This window comes from Cyanistes caeruleus, chromosome 3 (assembly GCF_971803275.1).
Source record: "Cyanistes caeruleus chromosome 3, bCyaCae1.hap1.1, whole genome shotgun sequence".
NCBI lineage: Eukaryota > Metazoa > Chordata > Aves > Passeriformes > Paridae > Cyanistes > Cyanistes caeruleus.
The window spans coordinates 24,560,978-24,586,600 of NC_141703.1; the positions used below are offsets into that span (position 1 = coordinate 24,560,978).

General features: G+C 41.4%; 2 protein-coding genes and 1 long non-coding RNA gene across 5 annotated transcripts in view; 1 reads left to right on the top strand and 2 right to left on the bottom strand.

The window, feature by feature from the left end:
- Positions 1-15,849, top strand: part of COL4A2 (collagen type IV alpha 2 chain) — a 139,102-nt gene extending 123,253 nt beyond the window's left edge. For all 3 annotated transcript variants that reach the window (XM_086880169.1, XM_086880170.1, XM_023918298.2), the window contains 14 exons: positions 1,026-1,089; positions 1,474-1,548; positions 2,161-2,268; positions 3,197-3,304; positions 4,575-4,646; positions 5,033-5,158; positions 6,465-6,581; positions 7,923-8,084; positions 8,220-8,318; positions 9,047-9,193; positions 9,838-9,954; positions 10,803-10,994; positions 11,277-11,563; positions 14,163-15,849. In XM_086880169.1, coding sequence (XP_086736295.1) covers positions 1,026-1,089; positions 1,474-1,548; positions 2,161-2,268; positions 3,197-3,304; positions 4,575-4,646; positions 5,033-5,158; positions 6,465-6,581; positions 7,923-8,084; positions 8,220-8,318; positions 9,047-9,193; positions 9,838-9,954; positions 10,803-10,994; positions 11,277-11,563; positions 14,163-14,417 — 1,929 coding nt within the window. In that variant the 3' untranslated portion in view covers positions 14,418-15,849. The remainder of the gene's footprint in view (positions 1-1,025; positions 1,090-1,473; positions 1,549-2,160; positions 2,269-3,196; positions 3,305-4,574; positions 4,647-5,032; positions 5,159-6,464; positions 6,582-7,922; positions 8,085-8,219; positions 8,319-9,046; positions 9,194-9,837; positions 9,955-10,802; positions 10,995-11,276; positions 11,564-14,162) is intronic.
- On the bottom strand, positions 282-9,942 carry LOC147654014 (uncharacterized). Its single transcript, XR_015284252.1, has 2 exons — positions 9,853-9,942; positions 282-3,583 (listed from the first exon to the last, which is right to left on the bottom strand). It is a non-coding gene; the product is annotated as an uncharacterized LOC147654014 (long non-coding RNA).
- Positions 15,850-20,199: 4,350 nt separating the features above from the next.
- Positions 20,200-25,623, bottom strand: part of RAB20 (RAB20, member RAS oncogene family) — a 29,132-nt gene continuing 23,708 nt past the window's right edge. The window contains exon 2 of the mRNA XM_086880172.1: positions 20,200-22,208. Within this exon, the coding sequence (XP_086736298.1) occupies positions 21,688-22,208 (521 nt within the window). The 3' untranslated portion in view covers positions 20,200-21,687. The remainder of the gene's footprint in view (positions 22,209-25,623) is intronic.

The following is a 25,623-nucleotide window of genomic DNA, read 5'->3' on the forward strand; positions in this document are numbered from 1 at the left end:
TTCACTCTGGCTTCAAAATAAGTTACACTGGGAGAAATAAATGCTTAGAAAAAGCCTGAAAGTAGACTCACAGACATCATTTATTTAAGAGAGATAAAAACTATGTTCCTTTCTCATGTTCTCTGCCTTTAGGTTTCAGTAAGATTTTTTTTAACCAAGGACTGCAGAACTGTTATGGTTTAACCTCAGCCAGAAACAGCCCCACCCTGTCACTTACTCCCCCACACATCCCCAGCAGGATGGGAAAAAGAGAATTGGAAGGGTAAAAGTGAGAGGACTTGTGGATAAGAACAGTTTTAATTGAAATAAACTAGAATAACAACAAATAATAATAGTAGTAGTAATAATAATAATAGATAAATAAAACTCAAGAAAGACAAGTGATACAAATGAAAACAATTGCCCACCACCAACTGGCTGATGCCCAGCCAATCTCTGAGCATTGTTACCCCCCCAGTCCATCATCCCCCCTGCCTTATATGCTGAGCATGAGCCCATATGCCTCATATGCCATATGCTGTGGGATATCTGTTGGATCAGTTGGAGTCAGCTGTCCCAGCTGTGTCCCCTCCCAAATCCTTGCTTTCCCCCAGCCTGCTCACTGGCAGGGTGGGGTGACAAGCAAAAAATGTCTTGACACTGTGTAAGTGCAGTTCAGTAGGAATGAAAACATCCCTGTGTTATCAACAGTGTTTCCAGCCCAGATGCAAAACACAATCCTGTACTGGCTATTATGAAAACAAAATAGCTCTACCCCAGCCAAAACCAGCACAAGGACTCACTGGTACATATGCATAATAGGATGTCCTCAATTTCAAACTTAAACCTTTGGAAACAAAACTTGTCCCTTGGATGGTCCTGATTCAGATTAACTGACTGCTAACAGGTTACTCTATAAAGTACTACAGAAGCTCAAAAATGGTACATTTAATAGCCTTTTTTTAGTATTTCCAAAGTCAGTGGCTTGGAAGGTTGAATAAATCCTCATCTTCACTAACTGCTGCCTGTTTTCAATGATATGATAGGGAGAAAAGGGCGTTCCAGGAATTTCAGGCCATTTTGGTACTCCTGGCTCACATGGAGAAATAGGTGAGTTTGTTCTCTTATCTGAGCACTCTCTGTATTCATCACCCATAAAATACTTGACCTTGAGTTCTGAGGGGTCTCAGTGCTTCTTCAATCTCAAAGAGACTTTCTACAGTCTTACAGAATGATATTGTAGATGTGGAAGACTATAAAAAGGTTAACTGTTAATTTCATGCAATATGTGCTGTCCATGGATAAATCCATTCATGGCAAGGAGGGTGGCTGTTCTAGACACCTTTTTTGCTGTCTTTAATTTACTTCTCTTTTATTCTACAAAGATAATAATTGCTGAATTTTGCCTCTGAAGTTGCAATTCCTTTGAAACAACAGGAAGCACTGTTTAAATTAAAGCCTTACCACTCATGTGCTCATTTTTGTTTGAAATAGGTGATCGGGGAGAGACTATAAACTTACCAGGAATGCCAGGCCTTAAAGGAGAAGTTGGTGTGCCAGGCTTAACAGGTATTAATTTCACAGTTGCTCTCTGAATGTATTACTTTTCACATACTAAAGTTCCCAGAGGAAGGGAAAGAGAGATTTCTATGGGATTTTGATGACTTTTGAACTTAAGCTCTCATGACAGCTCCTGGAGAGGTTAATCTTTTCTTTATTGAAATTAATATGTGCTGCATTTACCTCTTCAACTGAAAGTACCATCATAACAGTAAACAGGCATCATCATAGGCAACTCCAGTAAACATTTCTATATGATTTGTTTTGTTATTGATGACAAAAGGAGCATTATCAGGCCATGATTGTAGAAGATGAGATAGCAAAGTCTTGTAGATTTTGGATTGAGTTGTCAGTAATGTGTTAAATTTCCCTCTACATGCAGCGTACTTGAACATCCATGTCATAGTCCACATCATCTGGGGAGTCCTTTATAAAAAAAGTGTAATGATCATTTGACCAGAGGACTGTTCATGCTCCCAGGTTGTGTAAGCACCCTGACTAGAAGAATATCTTTATGTGGCAAGACCAGGACCCATTCATTAGCCAAGTTCATGTTATGCTTATTTGTTTAGGGTTGTATAGATATTATGAAAAGAATATACTGGTTTTGTGGTTTTCCAGGCATAAGAGGAGGTGTGGGACCCAAAGGAGAAGGTGGTGATCCTGGTTTCCCTGGCATTGAAGGCCTCAAGGGCACGCAGGGTGTCCCTGGCTCTGTGGGACAGGAAGGTAAAATATTCTTTTTAACACTCCAAAGAATAACATTGTTTACGAGAGGGAAAAAAATATTTTTTCCATCAAAAGAAAGTAATTAAGTCTTTTAATATGTTCATCATTCTGTAAATTGGTGAGGAGCAGTGACAAGGATGTGGAACTCACGGCAGAAGAGGAAATAGCAAAAACCTAACTCTACTTCATACCTGTTTTTCCTTCTCTGTAGCAACCATGTGTCCAAAATGTTGTATTGCTGGCATACTCAGGTATTCTGATGTCTCAGTACTACAAGGAGTGGGCTTTTCAGTGACCTTTTCTGCCATAAATGAAGTCAGTCTCCCCCAGGACAGTTACAGAGCCTTTGTGCCAGGCTCACAGGCCAGCTGTACAAGAGAAGCCAAGTCAGGTTCAGTTGTGGCTGGATCATACACTCAGGGCTTAAGAACACGTCTTACTGCAGGAGGATCATGGAAATGCTCTTTCAGAACAGTTGCTCCACACTTCTCTCATTAGAGGGCTTAGAAACTCCAGCCAAGACTGGAAGAGTTTTGATATGTGCCTTGCTGGGAAACAGTTCTTGTGTGAACAGCTTCTCAGTGGGAAAGGCAAAACAGGTACAGCAGAAAGGGAAAGTGACATGAACAGCAGTGAAATCACTTCTTGTAACTGGCAATAGAAGTCAAGTTATCATTTTAATAGGAGGAGCTCACTGTCTTTCTGAGGTTGTCACAAACCTGAAGTTTGTAATGAGTTGTTCTTTTATACTTTGTCTCTCCTACCTGTGCTCTCTTTAGTTTTCTTGTACTTGGATGAGCAGTCACAATGAGATTAGGAAGGGAAAGTCTTCATTTTGCTGCCTGGGAAAATGAAAGTAGCACAAGTCTCTGTTTGGGCTGTTGGTTTTAAGGATGATCATGAGCAATGATTCATTGTTGCCACACAGGTTTGCCAGGACTGGTTGGCCCCCCAGGGCAACAAGGAAACCCTGGGACACCTGGATTTCCAGGTGAAAAGGGAACTCCCGGCTGGCCAGGCTTACCAGGACAAGCAGGTATTTGTACAGCTTCAGCTATTCAATCGTTTCTGTGGGAGCACTTGCAAATGTTCCTTTGGGGTGAAGAAGAAGAAGAAAGGAGGTTTTTGCAGTTCAGAGTGGCAGTTTCCTCTACTAAAATATTTATTCCTCACAAAATCCAGGTGCATGCATTAACAAAGACAGACGTGGCTGCCAATTTATGGCTTCTGGTGTCTTCTCAGCTCATGTTAACTGTTGATGACTTATTCAACTAGGAAAGCAGTTTTCAGGAAAAAATTTCATTTTTCATGACAGCTAGGAAGAAAAAACAATAAAAAATTATTAAACATGCAGCAATTAATATACAATATGAGAATATTATAAAGTGGCATTAGATAGCAAGCAACATATTTGTCCTGCATCATCACCAAAAACTGTTAAGTGATTCAATATCTGGTTTCAAGAATAAATGACTTATGGCTTAGACAGAATTGTGCCATTAAAATGCAGGTGATAGTTTATAATGAAGCTGTTTGTTTGACAGGACACACAATCTCAGTGGTTACCCCTTAATTCCTTAATATATTAAGTTAGCAGATTTTTTTTCTACCTTACAGCCAGAAATCACCCTGCTTTTAATAAGATACTTCTATCAGAATCTGCATCAAAGCTAATCTAATACAGTTATGAAAACTGCCTTTTTAGACAGTGAAGAGAGACAGACACTTGTTTTTCTGAAACTGAATAGTCCTCCAGAGCTCTGGCCATTGTCTAGCTTTAACATCATACTTATCACTTTGACAGGTACAAATAGATGGAATAACTTTTACCTGTAACAATAGTAACATTAACAGTAGTTATTAGACATTTTTTAAGGTTTTGTTGTTTTTTTTAAAATGGCATAGAGTGAATTTCTCCTGAAGACAGTTTTATTATAACCACATTTAGAATCTACAATTATGTCATAATTGTCTTGGCTTGAGGATTTTGGAAAACTAAATGAGTATTAAAAAAACTGTGGCAGCAAGACTGGAACTAATGGCATGCTACCAGATGGATCAGAGATATTTTTAAAAATATCTCTAGAGTAATGAGTTTATCAGATAATAATGAATTTTGCCAATCACAAAACCATAGCATGGTGTATTTTGAAATAAACTTATGGTAATTTATTCATTTGCATATAATACACCATATTTTAACACAGAATAGCATTTATTCAAGCACTTGATTTATTTTTTTTTTTGCCCAGGAATGTAGACTAATAGAAAGTATTATGATAATCATGAATGTCGTTTTAAAACAGGCCAGCCTGGCTTAAGAGGAATCAGTGGACTGCATGGTTTACCAGGCACTAAGGGCTTACCAGGATCACCAGGTAAGTGAGGCTGTTATTCTGCCTGTTCACAGGCACAGCATTGTGTTGGCTTCAAGTTTGGCAGGTGAAATCTTTGTGATGCAACTTTCTTAACTGTGTCCTCCAAAGCTTCAGACTGTGCTTCATTATTGTGGGCTCTGGCAAACAACTTCATGCACTATGTGCTACCCCACAGGTGGATTAGAGCACAACTTCAAATTATAAATTATTTCTTCTGATAAAGTTAAAACCTCAAGGCCTTTTTTCTCATCATGGGCCTTTTTTTCAATGAGCCACTACAGACTCATGTATTTTGTAAATCCACACGCTCTCTACATGTAATTTAGCATGCATTGTTATATGCAGAAACATTTCAGCTTTCCTCTTTATTCTGAACAACTCAACAGGTCCAGATGGGTACGGCTCTGCTGGTTTCCCAGGTGCACTGGGTGACAAAGGAGAAGCGGGAGAGCCAAGCAGAGTAGAAGGCAGCCGAGGACCTCCAGGACAGAAGGGAGACAGAGGTGTTCCAGGTCTGTATTCCAGAGAATGGGATCCACCTGTTATTTGTTCCACCTGTGGGTGTTAGAGATGTCAAAAAATACACTATGGTGTAGGCAGCTGAATAGCTGAACTCCCAAAGCTGGGAAGGTCAGTGTTTGGAGTTCGTGCTGCAGCTCAGCCAGCCCTTGCTCAGAAGCAGCAATCTGTGTTCCACCTGGGTCCTTCCCCATCTTGTAGCACCCACTGGGCTCAGCAAGCTACAAATGCCAGAGGCTACTCCCAGCCATCAGCTCCCCAGATATTTTTGATAAAGTTCCAGTTACACAAGCGCATGACCCCTCTCTCTTTTTGTTGCAAACCTATCCATATCTACCTTTCGCCTGAAAGCCTCACAATCTCTCGGTGTGTGATGGTCCTGCTGGCACCTCGGGGGCTCTGTTCCCATACACAGTGCTTTGCTGGTGCTATCTACCCCTTGTGCAGAGCAAGCTCCAGCCCTCTGTGCTGCAACAGATTGTGCTCATCTCAGAATGCATCACCACCTGGGTTTTGTCCATCAAGAAGCCACCAGACTGATGTTAGGAACAAATAAATTAATTACATATGTTTTTTGTGGGTTTGGTTTTTAAGTTTTTCCAACATTTTGGCTCTGATAGGATTAAAGACTGACAGAGATATAAACCTTTGCCTGCTCATTCATATTCTTTTGTGTTACACTTTATTGTTACTAACATGCTGTGCCATCTCAAACACCATTCAGAGATTTATTATCAAGCATTCAAAAAAACCCAGCTTCATTCACATTTATTTGTCACAATTATAAACAGAAGGTTAACTTCCTAACAACTTCAATACACTTAAAAGAATAGTCGATTGTTGGTAGAGCAGATTTTTGACCATTTAACAATTTTTCATCTCTAGAGAACTACTTGGATTTGAACTTTTGGGTTTAACTGACCCTGCAGACACAGAAGAAGAAGAACAAAGCTGTTTTCCTGCCTGCTTCAGTATACCTAGGACATTTTGAGTACTTCCTGTCTTGAAGTACTATATTACCTGGCAGACACAAGATTATTAGTGTTCCACAGAGTGAGATGTAATTAGCTACCCAGAGAGTTTTGGCAGAGAACTAAAGTTTTGGCAGAGAACTAGTATTTTGTTCTTAAAAAAAAAAAAAACTTCCACAGTACTATCTGAAAAAAATTAAACAAAAATCAGTGGGAACTGCAGGTGTTTTCTATTTTGAAAATCCCACCCCTTAGTCTAAGGTGAGTCCTTTTAATTGCAATTGTGCATTTTCCTCGCAATATTAATTATTTCTTTTCCTCCTTTCAGGAGTCCCAGGACCCTTTGGTATTCCTGGGCAGGAAGGATTTCCAGGGCCTCCTGGGATTTCAAATATATCAGGATATCCTGGTGATAAAGGCTCCCCAGGTCTAGATGGAGTTCCAGGTAATTCATGCAACAGCAGTCATTGTTATTTCTGCCTTGATTCAGCAAAGTAGCTCTATTAAACACAGCATTAAAATTGCTGGACAGAACTCCTGGTACATCAGATAATAAATACAGACCTCTTGAAAGCAAAAGGCAGTTCCTCCAGGTTGTCCTGATGGAAGGGTTTGATCTTCATGCAAATAACAGATTAAATAATCCAGAATTCTCTCAACAACTTTCAGAAGTATTATGCTAATCTAGATTATGCTAATTAACTGCTCTAGAATCTGAGGTCTGTGGCAGATTTGCAAGTCTATTAAATACTGTCTTAATAATTTACAAAATTCTCCTATGTGAAATGACCATGCAAGCTAAATTATACTGGAAAGTATTAGCTCTTCCTTCTTAAAAATTCCTATTGCTTATTGGACTGCACAATCATTTCAAACTGCAATGCCACTGTGAAGAGCTTGTAGCAGAAGTTGTTCCACTAACATCTTTATATGATGGATGGAAATTTTTTTTGTAAACTCAGCAAAAACTCAGAACAGACAAACCAGCTGTAAACCAACAAAATACCTAGACTTCCAAGTTGAAAGGGAGTGTTATTTGGCCTGACTCTGCATACTGATTCCAACTCTCCAAGCAGTCAGGAGAGTGGAAACAGGAACACAATATCCCAGCCAAAACGGTGAGACAAGTGTGGCTCACTCTTACTTTGCCACATACATCTTGCAGTCGTGTGATCCAGGTTCTAAAGGCAGCACAAGAGATGCCCCACTCAAAACCCTACTCAGTAAGTCTCTCTTCAGAAACAAGGTCCAAATGTAAGCAGCAGAGGTAACTGAAGAGAAAGGTGCCAGGTTTAGCTTCAGGCAATATGCAATTCTAGAAAAAGAAGCTGTTCCCGTAATTCCCAAGACAGCATGAAGTACTTATTTGGTTCCAGATGATCAGCTGAAGCACTAAGACACACAGAACAGTAAGTCCTTGGCTCTGAGTCAGATACTTGCTGCTCTCTGATTGATTTCTCTCTAGCTACTTGGATAATTCAGGATGAAGCAAGGAGGCATCTAGTGAAGTGGGGTATTTGCTGATGAAGGAATAGTTCATTGAAGGCTGTGTCTCAGCAGGCACCCTCTTGCTCCTGAAATCCTGCTTGAGATAACTTCATACTCTAATTCCTCTGCCACTACTGCCTGCCTGAGAGCAGGAGGAGCAGGAGTTCTGAATAAGTCTGTCCCTTGCTTAAATTAAGGAAATACAACCTGATGGGACACAGTTAGATAGTTCTGTTACTTTCCTCTGTGCCCAGGTGTTAAGTATAAATTGATTGCCATCTATATGTCTTCTAAACAGGCTATCCAGGACCACAGGGGCAGCCTGGAATACCTGCTCCACCAGGAAGCAAAGGAGAAAGTGGACAAGCAGGTAGGACTGGAGAAATTGGCCCAAAAGGAAGCAGAGGTGACCCTGGATCAGAAGGAAGACCTGGCCTGCCTGGATTCCCTGGACCAAAAGGTAAGGATGGGAAGTGCTGATCTTGGCAGGAAGCAGGGGAGCCTTCTATGCTATTGCAGCTTTAATACCATGACTTTTGCACTCACGTGATTTGTACTGAAATGCTATAATGCCACTTGTCATTTTGCATTAAAGGTCCTAGGGGTGAACAAGGTGTCATTGGCTTTATGGGCACAGTAGGATTTCCAGGTGATCTGGGACCCATCGGACCCAAGGGAGATAGAGGAGTAACTGGTAAGTGTGTGCACTCAGATGAAACCACTTTTGAAACCACTCATTCTGCAGCTCCACAGAGCTGATCTAACTGGTCCTGCTTCCCTGTGAATCCTGGGAAATTCCAGAGGGCAGATGCCTGAATTTAATGAGTAGTCAAGTTTTTGCATTTATGAATTTAACATGAATAGTCAATTTTTTGCCTTTATGAATTTGACTTGTATGAGATGCCAACTCCTAAATCAGAGCTACTTTTTCTGTTAATAAAAAGAAGGATTTCTTGTCTAAATGAATCCTCCAGAGCAGACATACTGAACATTCAAAGATAGCTTTAAAATCCATCACTCCATCTATGCCATCATGTATTTGTGTCTCTTGAAACCCACCAAAAGATGGTGCTGCACCTCAGTGAGCTGCAGCTGTTTGGGGGGGAACTTCCCAGCTTCCTGTGTCATAAATGCAGTAGCATCATTAATTTCCTTCTGCTTATCTATGTACAGTCCTAGTGAAGACAATCCTTGGAGATGATCTCATACTTGGAGATCATCTTGGGCATCCCATGCCCACACATATTTTCCCAATATAATATAGCTGCTATACCCAAGCTGGTGAGTTGCAGACCACAGACCTTTCATACATGTGCAGCCAAGTAAGAGCAACATGTCTCTGGATGAAAGTACATTAAGGAAAAATATAGGGTGATTGTTGTTTCTTTCAATCGAGCTCTCTCATCCTGCTTCTACTGACAGGCTTCCAGGGACCTCCAGGCCCTCCTGGGCCACCCCCTCATCCTCCAAGGCTGGTTGCTGAGCAAGGTTCACCAGGTCCCCGTGGAAATATAGGACCTCAGGGAAGCCCAGGAGATATGGGACCTCCAGGCCCACCAGGAGATCCAGGTAGGAATCACACATTCTGACTGAAAGCTGTTCCCCTTAGCAGAGTGAGGCCACTAGAGCACAGATTTGATGCTCTTCTACTTAAAAGTCTGTAATCCAGAAAGGGGAGTCAAGTTTTTGTCTTCCAAATCTGAGGCTTCAGCTTTCTTCCTCCTCCTAGCACTCAGAACATAAGCAAAACAGGAAATAATTTTGGAAATACTCACGTAGCCAAATCTACGTGGTAACACTCACATATCCAAAGCAACATCAGATATGGATCTTGCACAAATCAAGACTGAACATCTTTGGTGGAAAAGTGCACATCCTTGTGGGAATGCTGTCAGCTCGGGGAATAATGTAACATTAGTGTCATGTAGAGCTGATGCACTGCACCTATGAGTGCCATGAGCCTCACCAGAGATAAGTGGTGCCAGGAGTGAAGGATTAGGGTTGTGGGATGCATGTAGTCTTGATCCTAGCAACCTTTTCCAATGAACTTGGTGGTTTTTCCTGATCAAGTCCTATAGGCTCTTGCCTTCAGTGTAAATTAGTAAACCCAGCAGACAGAACCAAATGTACACAAGTAGAGCACATGTTAACAAAGTGGGAGGGGCATGTTGATATGTCTGCAGTCACTGTGTTTACAACCATTGTTGTATAAGGTTTCAGAGGCTCACCTGGAGAGCCTGGACTCCAAGGCAGGGGTGGCATTCCAGCTCCTCCTGGCTCCAGAGGGGAACAAGGAGGAATGGGATTTCAGGGTCCGGTGGGATTTGAAGGTAAGAGATATCACGCAGCACTTCTTTCCTCTTTCCCATTTCTCTGCACCTAATTGCTCTGTAGTTACTACTTCCCTGGAAAGAGATGAGAGAGAGGAAGGTGGAGGAGGGAAGGACAGTTCCTGTCTTCACAGATACTTCACAATAACTAATAATAACAACTAATTAAATGTTAACAGTTACCTTACAGCAATATTTTCAGAATAAAAGTTGATAGCTGTAGATGTCAGTCCACTCATGAGTTTGTTTTGCTCTGAGTGTATTTATTCTCTTTAAGTATTTTCAGACTAGTCTTTAACTAACAGTAACATTCATGGAGATGAATGGCTGAGTAGGTGATACTTGGATAGATGAAGTTTAAGGGAATGTATTTGTAAAAGAAATACCTGTGTCTTTATCAAACCAAAGAGCAGAACTTTTATTATCTCAGTTAGCTAAGCACACAGAGAAAAAGGTATTTGCAGAGCACAGTATCAAGTGTATGACTCAAATGCAGGAGGTCCAACAACCATTGGTTAATCTTGGACTAAGAAAATATTTTAAAGGAAAAATCTGCTCATCTGTGTTGTAGAAAGTATGCTCAAATTCATCAGAACTTTGTGACTTTCTGTAGTTCTGGTGTGTAATATTATCTTAGAAACCAGGGAGCCTGATCCAACACCCATCTGCTTCAAAAGCAACTTTTATAATCCTAGACCTGCAGCTCTTCTAACAACAACATACCATAAGGAAAAGGCATCATGCCATTAAGCTGCTTGTCAGCAGTTTAGCTGGAATATCAGCTAGCACCAGGTCATTTGTGGGAGCACAAACCCAGTTGGATTCCTTCTTTTCTGCCCTCCTCTAAGGTCAGCCGGGCCGCCCCGGTAGCCCTGGGCCAGCAGGCATGCCGGGCCGCAGTGTCAGCATGGGCTACCTGCTGGTGAAGCACAGCCAGTCCGACCAAGAGCCAATGTGCCCAGTTGGCATGAACAAACTCTGGAGTGGATACAGCCTACTGTATTTTGAAGGACAAGAGAAAGCACACAACCAGGATCTAGGTATGTACAAATATTGCTGGCAGCAGCCTCGATTCCAAAAGCCGGGACTACAGAAAACAGGCTTAGGAAGCACCGAATTGAGAATATAAAAACTACATGACTTCATGGAGTGCCCCTGAGAGAGCTCCAGCAAGTCATTAGTGTTGTTTGAGGGAACTTGTGAAGCCAGCAACACATTCTGGACCACAGGGCTTTCCTGACAGGTACTTGGGAAAGAGCAGGAAACTGAAAGTGTGCATTGTCTTCTGTGAGAATGATTGCTTTTTTCTTCTTTTTTAACAGGGCTGGCTGGCTCGTGTTTGTCCCGTTTTAGCACCATGCCATTCCTCTACTGTAACCCTGGGGACATTTGTTATTATGCAAGTCGAAATGATAAATCCTACTGGCTCTCTACCACAGCACCTCTCCCAATGATGCCCGTGGCAGAAGAAGACATTAAGCCGTATATCAGTCGCTGCTCCGTTTGTGAGGCCCCAGCTGTGGCAATTGCTGTCCACAGCCAAGAAGCTTCTATTCCTCACTGCCCTGAAGGCTGGCGCAGTTTGTGGATCGGATATTCCTTCCTCATGGTATTTGGTCTCCAGTGTCACATTTTGTGCAGCAATGGGTTTTAAATTTGAGTGTGTTGTACTAGTAAGGCTGCTCTGCTTCAGAGCCAGCAAGACCAAAACCATGCATCATACTGGGGAACCAGGGAAGTACAAAAGTAATTTCTAGGAAGCAGAAGTGGAAAATGAACATTTCTGTGAATTTCAGAGAAAATTGTCTCTTGTCAGAGTAGCATCTGGAGACCTTACTTTATGTACAAAATAGCACTTCAGAACAGAACAAAAGGACAGATGTGACTTAAATAAAATTACACTGAGGTGCACCAGGAGCATATAAAGCATTTTAACAGCTAAAGATTTGGAGTTATTTTTATACATCACTACTAAGAAGCTGATCTAGGGAAAAAAAAAAGAAAAGTAACAACATGCTTTTGTCATTCTTTTTGAAATTTAAAAATCATTGGTGTTTTGGTCAAAGATTTTGAAACCAAAGTCTTTCACTTACTCTGAAAAAAGAGATGGCCTCTGAGTGTGTTAAAATTTAAGTCTCAGAGTTGTATCTCTGATGGAAATAAGGGCTGAGCTGTACATTCCATGGTTTACAGGAGCTCTTCAATCTTGTGATTGTATAATTAGGGAATGGGATATTACAGAAAAGCTTAGTGCTGGATGTGCAGCAGAAGACCTACTGAAGGGCCTGACCTTATTTTTTCAAGACTGTACAGAGGGATGATATGAGCACCAGAGGGCTTAACATGATAAAGAGCAGCTAAAATATCAGTAAATGGTCTGACAGATGCTCATTTTTCTAACTTGCTTTATGAACATGAGAGTCAAAACCTGCAGCAGCATGCCCATGTTGTTAACTTACTGAAGACTGGGCTGAATCCTGAAGTAAACAGTGTTGGAAAAGAAATAAGATTTCTGTGGCACAAGACGTCATAAAAGAACAATAGCCAATCTTACCCACAAACCATTTGTATGTCAAAAGCCAAAAACGTAATTTTTTTAGAAAATAAGATACAGGGAAATCCAAAATTAGGTACAGAAAAAAAAATCCCCACATTTTGAGAGAGTAGGTCAAATTTTTTACCATCCCTGTGTTTGACCTTTCTTTTGCTTCTATAAAAAGCCGTGATACCAATCTCATAGTTACTTCACAAGAATGCCAAGAATTAATTAAATATTTGCAAAGCCCCATGTAAACATTGAGCATTGTTAAGAGCAAAGTTGCCACCTTAGCAAGAACTTTTTGCCAGGGCAAAGTCTGTCAGCACTGTGGTACACAGTGAGAAGAATTCCCATTTTCCCAGCTAGCTTGTGGAGCAAATGAAGTGTTTGGTCTACGCATTTTTGCTTCTCAGGCAACTGTGGAAGAAGTAGAGCACACTTGTGGTTTTCTCAGAGTACCTGCTGTTTTAATTCCTTGGTTTAAATTTTGTCACCTCCTTCCCCTGAGTAAGGTACAATCCTCAGTCAGCACAGACTCTGCCCAAACACCCAGAGAAGTCAGTAAGACTTCATGTAGCGAGGGCACTCCACTATCATACATTCTGTATGAGTGTAAGCATTGCAGGAGGGTAAAAAGCCATAGTCAGTACCAGAAGAGATGTTATAGGCATAGAGCTGGAGCTCACCGACCAAGCATGGAATTCCAGTACTCATCCTGAGGTTGCCAAGCAGGGCTGCAGCCATGCCAGGGCTCAAATAGCATTAGCAGTTCTTACTATCTGCTTTCCAGCTCTAACTGCAGAGGCCCCAAAGTTGTAATAATTTATGCTACCTCTTGCATTCCCTACATTTAGAAAACTGTTTAAGAACTCTATTTTCCAGCTGCTTTCTTTTATATTGCAGATTCTTTCAGTTCCTAACAAAAATTCTACAGTATAACTTAAAAATACAGCTCTACAGCTCTTAAAGGGACAGAGAAAATGCCCATTTTGTAACACTCAGTCCATTATCACAGAACGTGTCAACAGCAACAGCTGAGTGGTGTAAAGATGCATGATTCTGATGTAATTTGCTGTCAAAAAAACATGTCATACAGGGAAGTAGTTATTGTATAGAAGCTAATTTTGTTTCTGCAGTGCTCCTCACATACAATGCAGTGTAAGACAGACTTTATAATTCGGGAAATTCAAATTAAATATATAGTGGAAAGTTGTTATTAGTGAGGGTAATAATGCAGAGGAGCAAGATACCCAAACAAGTTGTGGGAGGTCCATCCTTAGAGGTATTAGTAACTGAACAGCACCTTGGAGCAATTGAGGGCATCTTTGGTGTTGGCCCTCCTTTGAGCAGGGAACTGGGGGAAGTGACCTCCAGTGGGCCCTTTCCACCTAAATGATTCTCCAATTCTAAGACTTCCAAGAAGTGGAAATCTTAACTATAGAAAAGATGTTTGTTAGAAGATTTCAAAGAGGCATCAGCATATGGGCTAGCTTCTTTATATAGTTATAGCATGGCCAAAACCTTACACAGTTGCAGGAGTAGCCAAATCTCTGCTCTGGAGATAAGGATTAGGAGCAATTCTAGTGGTTTTGCTCTTTTCACACATGTAAGTTTATGACAGCACTGCCTGAGGCTGCGCTCTGAACACTGCCCTCCTTGTCTCCCTTAGCACACTGCTGCTGGTGATGAAGGTGGAGGACAGTCACTGGTTTCTCCTGGAAGCTGCCTGGAAGATTTCAGGGCGACTCCTTTCATCGAATGCAACGGCGCACGCGGAACCTGTCACTACTTTGCAAACAAATACAGCTTCTGGCTCACCACGATCGACCAGCCCTTCCAAAGCAAGCCCTCGGGAGACACACTCAAGGCAGGACTCATCCGAAGCCATATCAGCAGATGTCAAGTCTGTATGAAAAACTTATAGAAGTCCCTCACAGTATAAGGAACCACCTTATCATGCCGTTCTTATACAGAGGAGCCTTCTGTGGTGGTTAGACAATTGAATAAATCATGTTGGTGCTTTTTTTAACTTATTACCTCAAAAGCTGAATAGAAATTAATTTTTTAAATGTCTGTAAAAGCAAGTATAACACAAACTAAGTTTAACAGATCTAGTACTGTGTTCTCCCACTATGCAGTATATATACACAATTTTTTGCTAGCATAATATTATATCATTTGCCAAATGATAGAAATACAGCTTTGAACACCAAAAAAAACTTCAGTAATAAAAGGTTTCCTTGGTCAGATACCCACCGTGTTTACCTGAAGACTATATGTACCTTTCTATTTACTGTATTTGTCACAACAGTAAACACTAACAGCTGCAGTTCCATAAATTAACACAGGATGATCTAAGTCCTAAACTGTTGCAAAATAGTGAAAATACACTGTGGTCCAAAATGTTCGTGTCCAGCACTGAAACCTAACCTGCATTTTAGTATTCTGTGCTCAGGCATTTCAAACATACCCAATACAGTCTTTTTTTTTTTTTTTTCCAAGCCTCACCATGCTTTAGCACTTAACCACTGCTGATAACAAATCCCACAGGCTCCCAAAAGCAGTGAACACAAAATGCAACTCTTTCAGTTTGGTTAGAAGTCTACATGATGAAGATTATCATTTCATTTGATAGGCTTGATGGTGTTTTTCCTAGACATACCCTAAGCCAAAGGATCCTTTGCTCCACCGTGCTGTGGATATTTCATCTGTATCACACCACCTACACAGCAGCAGCAATTGGTTTTTGCATTGCACCTTTTCCCCTCTGAAATTAAGCCACTCATCACAACCAGGCTTTAGCCACATCATGTTGGAGCAGCACCCACCCAGGGTTTAAAAAACCACGGCAGGGTTTGCAGGGGTGCTCGATGCCCCATGACCCTCACACACAGAACTCGCAGCCCTGCCAGCTGGCTCCCTGGATGGATCCTGTACTGGCAGCTGGGGACAAGTGGCAGTGGGACAGCCACACCTCACCTTCCCAACCTGCACACAGTCATCCTCCTTGCAAAAGCAAAGGGGAGAATAAAATAAAAAATAAAATAAAAAGCAAGGCATTTATTTGGCACCATCTTTTCCTGTCAAAAAGGGTTGATAATTGCCACAACAGCTTGTTCTTTCCTTCTGTAGAAAGAAACAATTTAACCCAAAGTTGTCTGTCAGCACTGCAAGAGAAGAGGGGAAAAAAGGATCAGCTACAAATTTCATGTTTGCATAATCTGATTAACATTATTAGCAATGACAGTTGATTTTTCAGTAACTCACTTCCGCCTCAGGTGCTTCTTGGCTTTTATTATTACATTCCAACTTCACTGTATCATAAATAAAACCTGGGGTTTTTTCCTACATCTCTATTTATTGGTGATTCCTACTTTGTAAACTGTGTTTTTCCATACAATGCGAATGGACTGCTCTGTTGAAATACTTTGTTTGCACTAGGGGATTAGAAAAGCATTCCCAGCAAACTCCTCCCACTGAAACTCAAACTCTTCAGTCAGAATACACTTGTCTACTTCATGGCACTTAAAAAGATTTAAGAGGGAAGCTCTCTCTAAAATCACTTATTTAAGCTGAACAAGTAAATAGTATTTAATCTGCTTGTTAGAATGACTAAAGCAAATAAACTGTGGCATTGCAGATTATAACTATCCATGCTCTACAATGTTCAGGAAACCAACATTTACCAGACTTGACAAGTGTTACCTCCACAGCAAAATACATAATTTAAAGGTTTAGAATCATAGAATGGGTTGAATTGGAAAGGCACATAAAATAATTTCATTCCAAGCCCCTTGCCACGGACAGGACACCTTTCACTAGACCAGGTTGCTCAGAGTGACATCCAACCTGGCCTTAAACACTTCCAGGGATGGAGCACCCAAAACTTCTCTGGGCAACATGTTCCAGTGCATCACCACCTTCACAGTAAAGAATGTTTTCTTAATATCTCATCTAAGCCTATTGTCAATTTGAAACCATTCCTGGCACTACATGCCTTTGTAAAAAGCCCCCCGACATCTTTCTAGTAGGCTGCCTTCAGGTACTTACCTAGCACACTGTCTGACCTAGATTAGTTGCTCACATAATTAGATATAGCCAAAAACAGATAAATGACCTGAGCTTTAAATGAGCTCTCTGATCCTGAGTTAGCTCTGAAAGGCAGCCCCTGAACAAACTTATCACACTATTATTTATTTCAGCTAAATAAAACTCTCAGTACTGAAAGCATTGCAGTCAACGTGAGCTAAATCTATTCCATATTTGCCAATTCTCTTAAACGTGGCAGTAACAAATACCCAAGAATAGACAACTTGCTAGACAGCAGTGCTTGTGGGATGATCATTCAACTATCACTTGTGGGTTGTACAACATGCAACTCTGGCAGTGCAGCACATTCAGAGAACTCAAGGTTAAACAAATCTGTAAAAACTGATTATGTCAACAACAGCAGTAAACTATCTGGATTTTCATGGCTAATATATTACCTAATCTTCCTACAAAGCTCATTGCTTTTGCACATAAAACCTCAGCACATAGTTCTTCCAGCAACAGTTGCTTTGTCTCTTCATTTTCTCTGACTCAATAAACTGATCTTAACAAGTTTGTCCAGAGTGGTCCCAGCACAGCATTAAGTGGAACACATCAGCATAGTGCAGGGGAAAAAACAAACCAACCACAAAACCCACCGGGTGTAAGCAGGCTTGAGCTTCTGTGCTTGGTGTACACCATGTGCTTCAGGTCTGTGTACCCACAGCTGTGTTCCTCCAAAGCCTGTGCCATCACCTCTCTGAGAAGTGGACAGAGCTCGTGCACACAAACACGTGGAACACTGACAGCAGACAGAGGATTTCACCTGGTGAGCTAATCCAGAGCACTGCATGGAAGGAGACCGACTTGTCAAACTGCCTCTTGGCTGCAAGTTTACCTCCTCTCTCCTATGAGCACAGGCTGACAGCTGGGAGTTGTTCAGCTGAAAAAAGAAGACTAGGGAGACCTTATAGCAGCCTCAAAGTACCTAATGGAGACTTGCTAAGACCTGTAGAGACAGAGCAAGGGGCAGCAGTTTAAAGCTGAAAGAGGGGTGGTTTAGATTGGACAGGAGGACATTTTTTATGGTGAGGGTGGTGAGTCACCAGAGCAGGGTGCACAGAGAAGCTGTGGCTGTCCCATCCCCAAAAGTGTTCAAGGCCAGGCTAGATGGGGCTTTGAGCGACCCGGTCGAGTGGCTGGCAGATGTCCCTGCCCATTGCCAGAGGGTTGGAAATAGATGATTTTTGAAGATCCCATCCAACCAAAACAATTCCAGAATTATGGTTGTAGAACCCACTTTCAGGAAGCTAAAATATCTTTATACAGGAAAAACCCAGCTACAGCAAAACAAAACAATCCTTTTACTGAACTAGAGTGCTCCAGCCTAGGATGTAAAAAAATTTCAAATGTTTTGCCTTGGTTTGACCAAATCTTTTGCTTCAAAGCATGGTGTATGCTTCCTACACCTTCCTGTTTGAAAACATTCTGAAGTATAACATGCTGCTGAGCCTGGAGAAGATGAGATTATATTCCCCTTCTACAGGTAATCCTGCATCATAGTGTATCAAGACAGATATAGTGAAGACAACACAGTGACATGAGTTGACCCCAATTATTCCCCCAGAGCGTATTGACCAAATGAGCAGAGTCTGTTCACACCCTACATGACTGTGCTTGTCCGTGGCTGCCAGAAATAGAAAATTAGCAAACAGCAAGCAGTAAACATGGCCTTGGCACAGGAGGTGTGAGATTGTTGCCAGAGGAGAGGCTGAGGAGTCACTACCAATATGCCAATAGTGCCCAAGTGCAGGCAGCAGCTGCCCCTGTAACCACACGGGGACCAGTGGCACCCCAGACACAGCCACCAGCTGAGGGGGAGTGGGGACATGGCCCTGCCACTTGTTCAGCACACAGCAGTTAAACCCTGCTCAACAAGGGAAAGAAGCAACATCACTGCACCCCATGACTCACAAAGAGAGTAGCAGAAACAGGCAGGAGTGCTTCCCACCATGATGTGGATAAGGATATAACTAAGATGCTCAGAAGCTTTGCCAGCCCTATGGGCACTGGCAGAGGAGGTTCTGGCTCCTTTTGTGACCTCCACAAGACTTGAAGCTTTGTTGGGGTTGTCAAGGGCCCATGGCAACCTCTGTCTTGCATCATGAGTGTCTGTGAGGGGCAGAAAGCAGGATGGGATCCTTCCCAACCTCTCTGGCACAGATGAGGTCATGAGGTCATGATGACCCCCATGGGTCAGCCTAGCTCAGCCATCACCTCACTCTGGCTGGCCTGCAGCTCACATTCACCCAGCATGACCAAAAATAGCACCTCTTGGATTTCACTATATAATCACTTCACATAATCTAGACATAACAGGGAGAGGGGGCAGGGGGAATAAATGCTTGTCAAATGAGTTCCCCCTCCCTGCCAGGGCATGGCAAAGCATCCCCTTGTCCATGTTTTCACCCACCTTCACTAGTCCTGACAGGGAGGATTTCCCTTGGCTTCAGCAGCATCACCACAACAGGCCCAACTCCAAACACCTGACCTCTCATCAACAGCTCCCATATATTACACAGCTTGCCAGGTTTTGTCGTGTAACCCCATGATCTCACAAAGGCTGGTACAGTGTCAACCCATCACAACCCAGAAATTTCTCAAGGAAAATAGCCAGCAATGCTAAAAAGCTACAAACATCATACCAGACAAGTGTAGCCTTAAGGGCAAAAGTGCAGCACAAGACTGGTTCCTCTGTCATCTCATTTTGTGAAAACACCCAAGTTGGAGCTTTTAGGAAGACTGTAAGAATTACTTAAGCTCTCATATGAATCAAATGCTGGTGCAACTGAATTGCAAATATTTATACCTTAAGAAGTGCTGGATGTTAAATTTACAAGCATTTTTCCTATTCTGTACCTTCTAGGTGTACATCTCCCAAAACACCTGACCTTGTACTCAGTGTGTGTTGCAGGTTCAGTTGCCAACAGATGGAGGAAAACCAGTGCTGGACCTCTCACAGATGTGTCAGCAGAACCCCCTGGACACAAACAAAACTGAGGGTGTAGCCCGTTTGTCTCTTCCCAGTCCTCAGGGAAGACTACATACTGACCCTGGAATTTTGTTAATAGCTAAAAGGTTTCTAATTATACACATTTTAAAATACCACAGCTCAGGTGCTGTTTAGTCTCTGACAGACTGGTAGGTGTCTGCAAGCCACTGGCAAACTCAAAAGATTACAACCCTTAGTAGGGCCTGTAGCAATAGAAAAAGGGGTGGTGATGTTAAACCATGAAAGGGCAGCTGCAGACTAGATATAAGGAAGAAATTCTGACCATGACGGTGGTAAAACACTGCAAGAGGATGCCCAGAGAGGTGGTAGATGCTCCATCCCTGGAAATATTCAAGTTTTGACTGGACAGAGCCTTGAGCAACCTGATTAAGTTGAAGACCCACCTGCTCAATGCATGGAGGAGTGGACTAGATGACATTTAAAGGTGTCTTCCAACCCAAACCTAGGATTATATTATTTAATGCTCAGTGGTTTCTCTCTTGAACCATTCTTCCCCACTACAAGTATACTGTGAATTAACGTGAAAGCAGAAAATAAAGCTACTGCTCTGCAGCAATTTGCTCAAGAGAATGTGCTTCCAAAAAAGAAGAAAAAGTGCTCTGAATACATTTAGTGATCATTTAATTTATTATTTATTTAGGAATTGTCTCCCTATGTACGAAACAACTATGATTTGGGTGGGACAGAGAGAGGCAATGACAAATCATAGCACCAACCCTCAGTTTTAGAAAATTGTACCAGAGGCATCCAAAGGAAGATGGAGTCCCCACACAAGAGCTCGCAAAACTGAAAATATGCAAAATGTTTGGGGTTGAGTGGTTGGCTGGTTTTGGGAAGAATGGGGGGTTTCAGGGTGGAGGGGAGGATGTTTAAAAACTAGAAGTTCTTCACTCTGTCTCAGTTCAGTGTGAGCTCCTGGGTCACTACGTGCATTCTTTGTAGCTGAGAGGGTTGGGAAACTCAAGGAGCTGTATTAAGCGTTAGCCACTCCTTTCTACTGCAGTCAGGAGAGAAACCATGTACCTCATTATTGCTCCTTCACGGGCCTTTTACTCCACAAAAGGCAGTTTTCTTCCCTTCCTCCAGCATTAGTGGATTTCACATCAGAAAACACCAGTCTTCCCTTGCCTCCAGGTAGAGGTAATTACTACTCCAGGTAGTAATGTCATGCATAGCTGATAAAAATCAAAGCTGCAGCTCTGCCTGAGAACAACTAAGGAGGGGGAAAAGAGACAGAACACAGGTACTGAACACAACGATACCCTTAAAGTCACCAAAAAGAGGTTTTTTACAAAAATACAGACAAAATAAGATTGATTTCTTCCCCAAAACCCACCTATTTTAAAAAGAATTGCAAGAGATAAACAGAAGGAAAGAAAAATTTCCTCCTACAGCTTGCAATTAGAACAGCAAGAGCTGGGATACTGCTTGTTAACACATGAAAGCCCACTATAGAAAAAGAATTCTCATTAATAAAGTCTCCAAATCAACAGTACATATCCACAGTGATTTTAATAGTTCAGCTTCTGGATCGTATGCTGTCATGTCTGACATAAAAAGATTACAATTGATTTATTAGCTACAAATATAAATATACCTGGAATTTCTTTTTTTCCTTAAGAATAAAAAAAAGTACCGCGCGTTCAATCTTCCAAAGTTAGAATCATAAGGGAAAAGAGGATCATCATATGAAAGTGTTCAAGAGTACACAAACAGATCATTTACGTGCAACATGAAATGGCAAGTCACTAAAAAACAGAATCTTTCATCTCTGTCCAAATGATTGTCGCTACCCATCATAATAACACACCATTTGTCTTCAGAGCCCAGGGAAACTGGCAAGTCTTATTCCATAATTTCACTTGCATTCCCATTTTTTTATACACACAGCTTCCCAGAAGCCTTTAATGGTCAGAAGATTTACTTGTTTCTTTTTTCTTTTTTTTTTTCTTTTTTTTCTTTTTTTTTTTGCATACACCATTATAGTCTATTTATTCCTTGACTTTTCCTTTCTGGTCAACTGCAAGCAGTTCTTATTCCTCATTTTTCTGGAGTGAAAAATCCCTCCCCTTTTCTATGTCACACAGATGGTTCAGGAACAACAACCTGATTTTGTCCTTTTGGCTGGCTTGTAGTCCGTGATGTCTACGGTTTGCGGTGGCCCCTCAGCTTTCTGCCGTACGATTATTGGGACTACCATGTCAAACACAGTTTCAAAGAGGTAGTCCACCTTGTATCCTGTCTTTGCACTGGTCTCAAAACACATTTTCTCAGCTGCTGGAACATCCTTCTCATCTAGCATTTTGTATTTCAGTATCTTTTTATAGAGCGCAATTGCATCCTCTGCACGGACTTGTTTCCGCACCTTTGAGCCACAGCTGGCACCAGACTTCTCGGGTCTATTTTCATCCAGTGGTACAGTACAGTCATCACTGAGGTCAACTTTATTTCCAACAATAGCAAAAATGCAGTCAGCACTCGCACTGTCCGTCAGTGCCAAGAATCTTTCTTCCAGCTCTGTCAGGCTTTGGAGGCTGTTCACGTCGTACGTGAGGATCACAGCAGCCGCTCCTCTGCAGTACATAGACCCGAGGCCATGGAACTGCTCCCGCCCTGGCAAAGGTTTAAACACAACAAATGTTAGTGTGCTGGAAAACACATCATTAACCAAGAGAGCTTAAGGAATTTTAAACCAATTTCACAAGTCTGGATGAAGCAGGGAAGGTAAAAAAATCTGTTATTTGTAGCACTTTCAGGTTTTTCCTTCTGTTTTTCCTTAAGACTAACAGTGCCACAGAACAGCTCTCCTCACTGCTTGCTCAGCGTCAGAAAAGGGAATCTGTAGAGACAAGTGAACAAGGAAGCTCATGCAGCATTCATACTTGCAGAGAGAAAAAAAAAAAACAAAAACTGGCTTCTTTTTTATTAAATTGCATGCCAGTTGATTTATGTCACATTAACTACTACCCTGCTTGCACCCACAGATGGCCCATCCATCTACGTCACCATTTACAAACAAAAAAGTTCTACTGGTTCAAGTTCTGCTAGAATTTATTCCTCCTATAAATCCAGCACGCATTTTCAAGTACATCTGCTTCAGAAATCTGTATCAAAATCAGTAATCCACCTGTTCCTAGGTTTTGAAGGATTTTGTAAGCTATACATTCTGATGCTACATGCCCACAGTTCTCAGGTACATTGGTTTTACAGGAGAAGTCTCTTACAGTATCCAGTCTGCATCTGTCCCAGTTTTCACACATTTTTTTTACAGTAGGAAACACACAATATACAGAAAATCCTAATACATTCTAAGAGAAATTTATCTTTTAAGTTGTCCTAGACATTGCTCAATAACCAACAGTGAAAACATTTCTTTCTCCTCATTCAGGGACTATTTTCCAGCACCTTCAAGTAAGCCTTGATGGTGTCCTTCAGCTTCATTTCTTGGAAGACAAAATTGACTCTTTAAATCCTGGGAAGCAAACAATGCTCTTCAGTAGTTGCAACAGGACTAAGGAAAATGAGGCAGAAGATACACTCTGCTTTCTGCTTTTTTTGACAACTGCTACTTTCCCCAAATAACTTGCTACCTGTAGTACATGCTGTATGTTTTACTGTCCAAAACTGAATCAAGAAAAAGATAAAACACTCTAGATTTCAACCAGCCATCAGAGTCAGCTTTAGGTCATAAGTGTGAACAAAGAAAGAAAGAAAGGAAAAAAAAAAAAAAGAAAAAGAGTCAATGACACACGAATGTTTAAAAATCAACATAGTTTTCCAACTCTTTTCACACAATCCCTTTGCACTCAGCCTTCATTTATAGAAAATCTGGAAGAGATCTAGTTACATTCATCTGCACAAAGCTACTGACCACCATGAGCTATTTCATCATCATCAATGATTCATCATGAAACCCTTGTGAATGGCTGGAATAGGAAAGGCAGAAGAAACTAATGCTGAGAAGTGCAGGTCAGCACGCATTGGGAAAACACATCTGCACTTGACCACGCACACTGTGAGAGAAACCCAGAATCTGCCTCCAGTTGGGAACAGAGCAGGCACTGCACTAAGTCCTTCAACAAGCACCAGGACTGTGCTCCATAGCTGCCAGAAGAGAGACGAAGTGTTCATCATTATCAGTAAGTAAATCTTGGAAACCTCAAGCTAGAACATGAAATCCAAATCTCACTGTACTTTTATCACCGAGTGAAGCTCTGGTAACTGCCAGAGAAACAGGTTTGGAAAGGTGCAGAGTTCAGTATCAAGAGGGGTAAAGGAAGCTGGTGAGAATGCTCAGAAGTATGTGAAACATTTGTACGAGAAAAAGTTGTGGGATCTCTCAGGCTGGTGAATGATTGGAAAAAGGGGTAGAAACAGATGCCTACAAGTTCAGGCCTAATGCTGAGAAAAAAATAAGTAGTTGTTCCTTGGTTACTTTCTTGTCACAAAGAAAATGAGGATTTCACATCAAAAACGTGTAATTTAAATACTTTCCCGAGAAGTGAAAATCTGGTAACAGCGGCTATATAACATTGCAGAGGTCAAAAGTTCAATGAATGGCATTCAGAAAATCATTAGGCAAAGTTTACAGAAAACTGCTTCGGTGCAATTTTGTATAACCTCTGATCTGCCTTCCCCCAGCAATAGAAATTATTTCACTCATGATCTGGGAGGTAGGAAAAAAGGATGTTTAACAAAAAAAAGAAGAACAGCTATACCCTTGTTTAGGTATGTTGAGTAAGGGCAAGGGAGACTGGGATACAGGGGAGGGAGGAGGTCAGTTCTTTTATGCTTTTTATAATCCAATCTCATGAAAGTTGTACTTTCAGTTGCACTGCATCTGAGTCTTTTAAATGTCCCAAATTTTTCAATATAAGTTTGCACCATGACCGATTTTGTTCTCACCAGAACCTTGATTATACTGTGGTCTGGAAACCACAATGAACATGTATCTCCCCCTGTTCTCCCACTTCAGATGCCTAAGCCATAAAATGCAGCCCCCAGAATCGTTTGCTGCAGCAACCAAGCACCAGAACAATACTATTACATGTTTTATGGCATTTGTATGCTAATCCAATCTTGCACAGCATAATATAAACCGTGACACTTTTACATGGCAACTACCAACTGACTACTTCTACAATTAATATATTGTTGAAAGGGGGAAAGAAACATTAAGAATTTACCTTGCATAAGGGATTAATTGTATCAAAGGAATTATGGAGAGTCTCCTTTGCTCACCCTCACAGCACAATCAACATGCAGAACTAACTGCATAATGTATTTCTGCAGTAGTTTCCTTGTACAGACCAATTCTGACACTTAAGGGCTGGAACAACTCTAAATACGGAAAAAAAAAACCCAAAACTACACAAAGTATTTAAACTAATATCTATCCTCAAGGTGTCAGGCAAAACAGTATCAGACATTAGGGTGAAAAACTTACGGCATAAGAACAGCCACTTAAAGCCACTTACTTCTTCCTCTGGACCCCTCCAGTCCACAAACACATATTTTTTTTATATAATTAGTTAAATTAAATGGTAAGCCCTGAATCCAACAATTAAACGTTTTTGCCTTTTCAAAAAATAAAGGTAACAGAAAAGAGTGGCAGAACTATCAAATAATTTGCAGTCAAAGGAATTGCAAGAACTATCAAATCAACCACAAAGGCACAACATCAGGGAAAAGTCTGAAAACCAAGCAACCAAAAACTAATTTTCATTTTCTTTTCATCTTTATTTTGCCGTGTTCAGAGCAGTTCAACAACCCTACAGCTGTATCCCCATCTGCAGCACCATTAGCTTTCCAAAGATCTTCCATCAAGTATACAGCTTGTCTTCCTGCTGGAGACTTCAGCCACTCAGAGGCAGCACAACCAACAAGCATTTTCAAAGTCCTCTGATGGTTGTCATACACAAATCAAAGAGTTTTGAGCTAAATAGACCTCAGTTCCACACAGTTCATAATGAACCTAACAAAGAAGGGAAAAGCAGACCTTGGAAGAGGCCAGCTTGACAAATAGGCA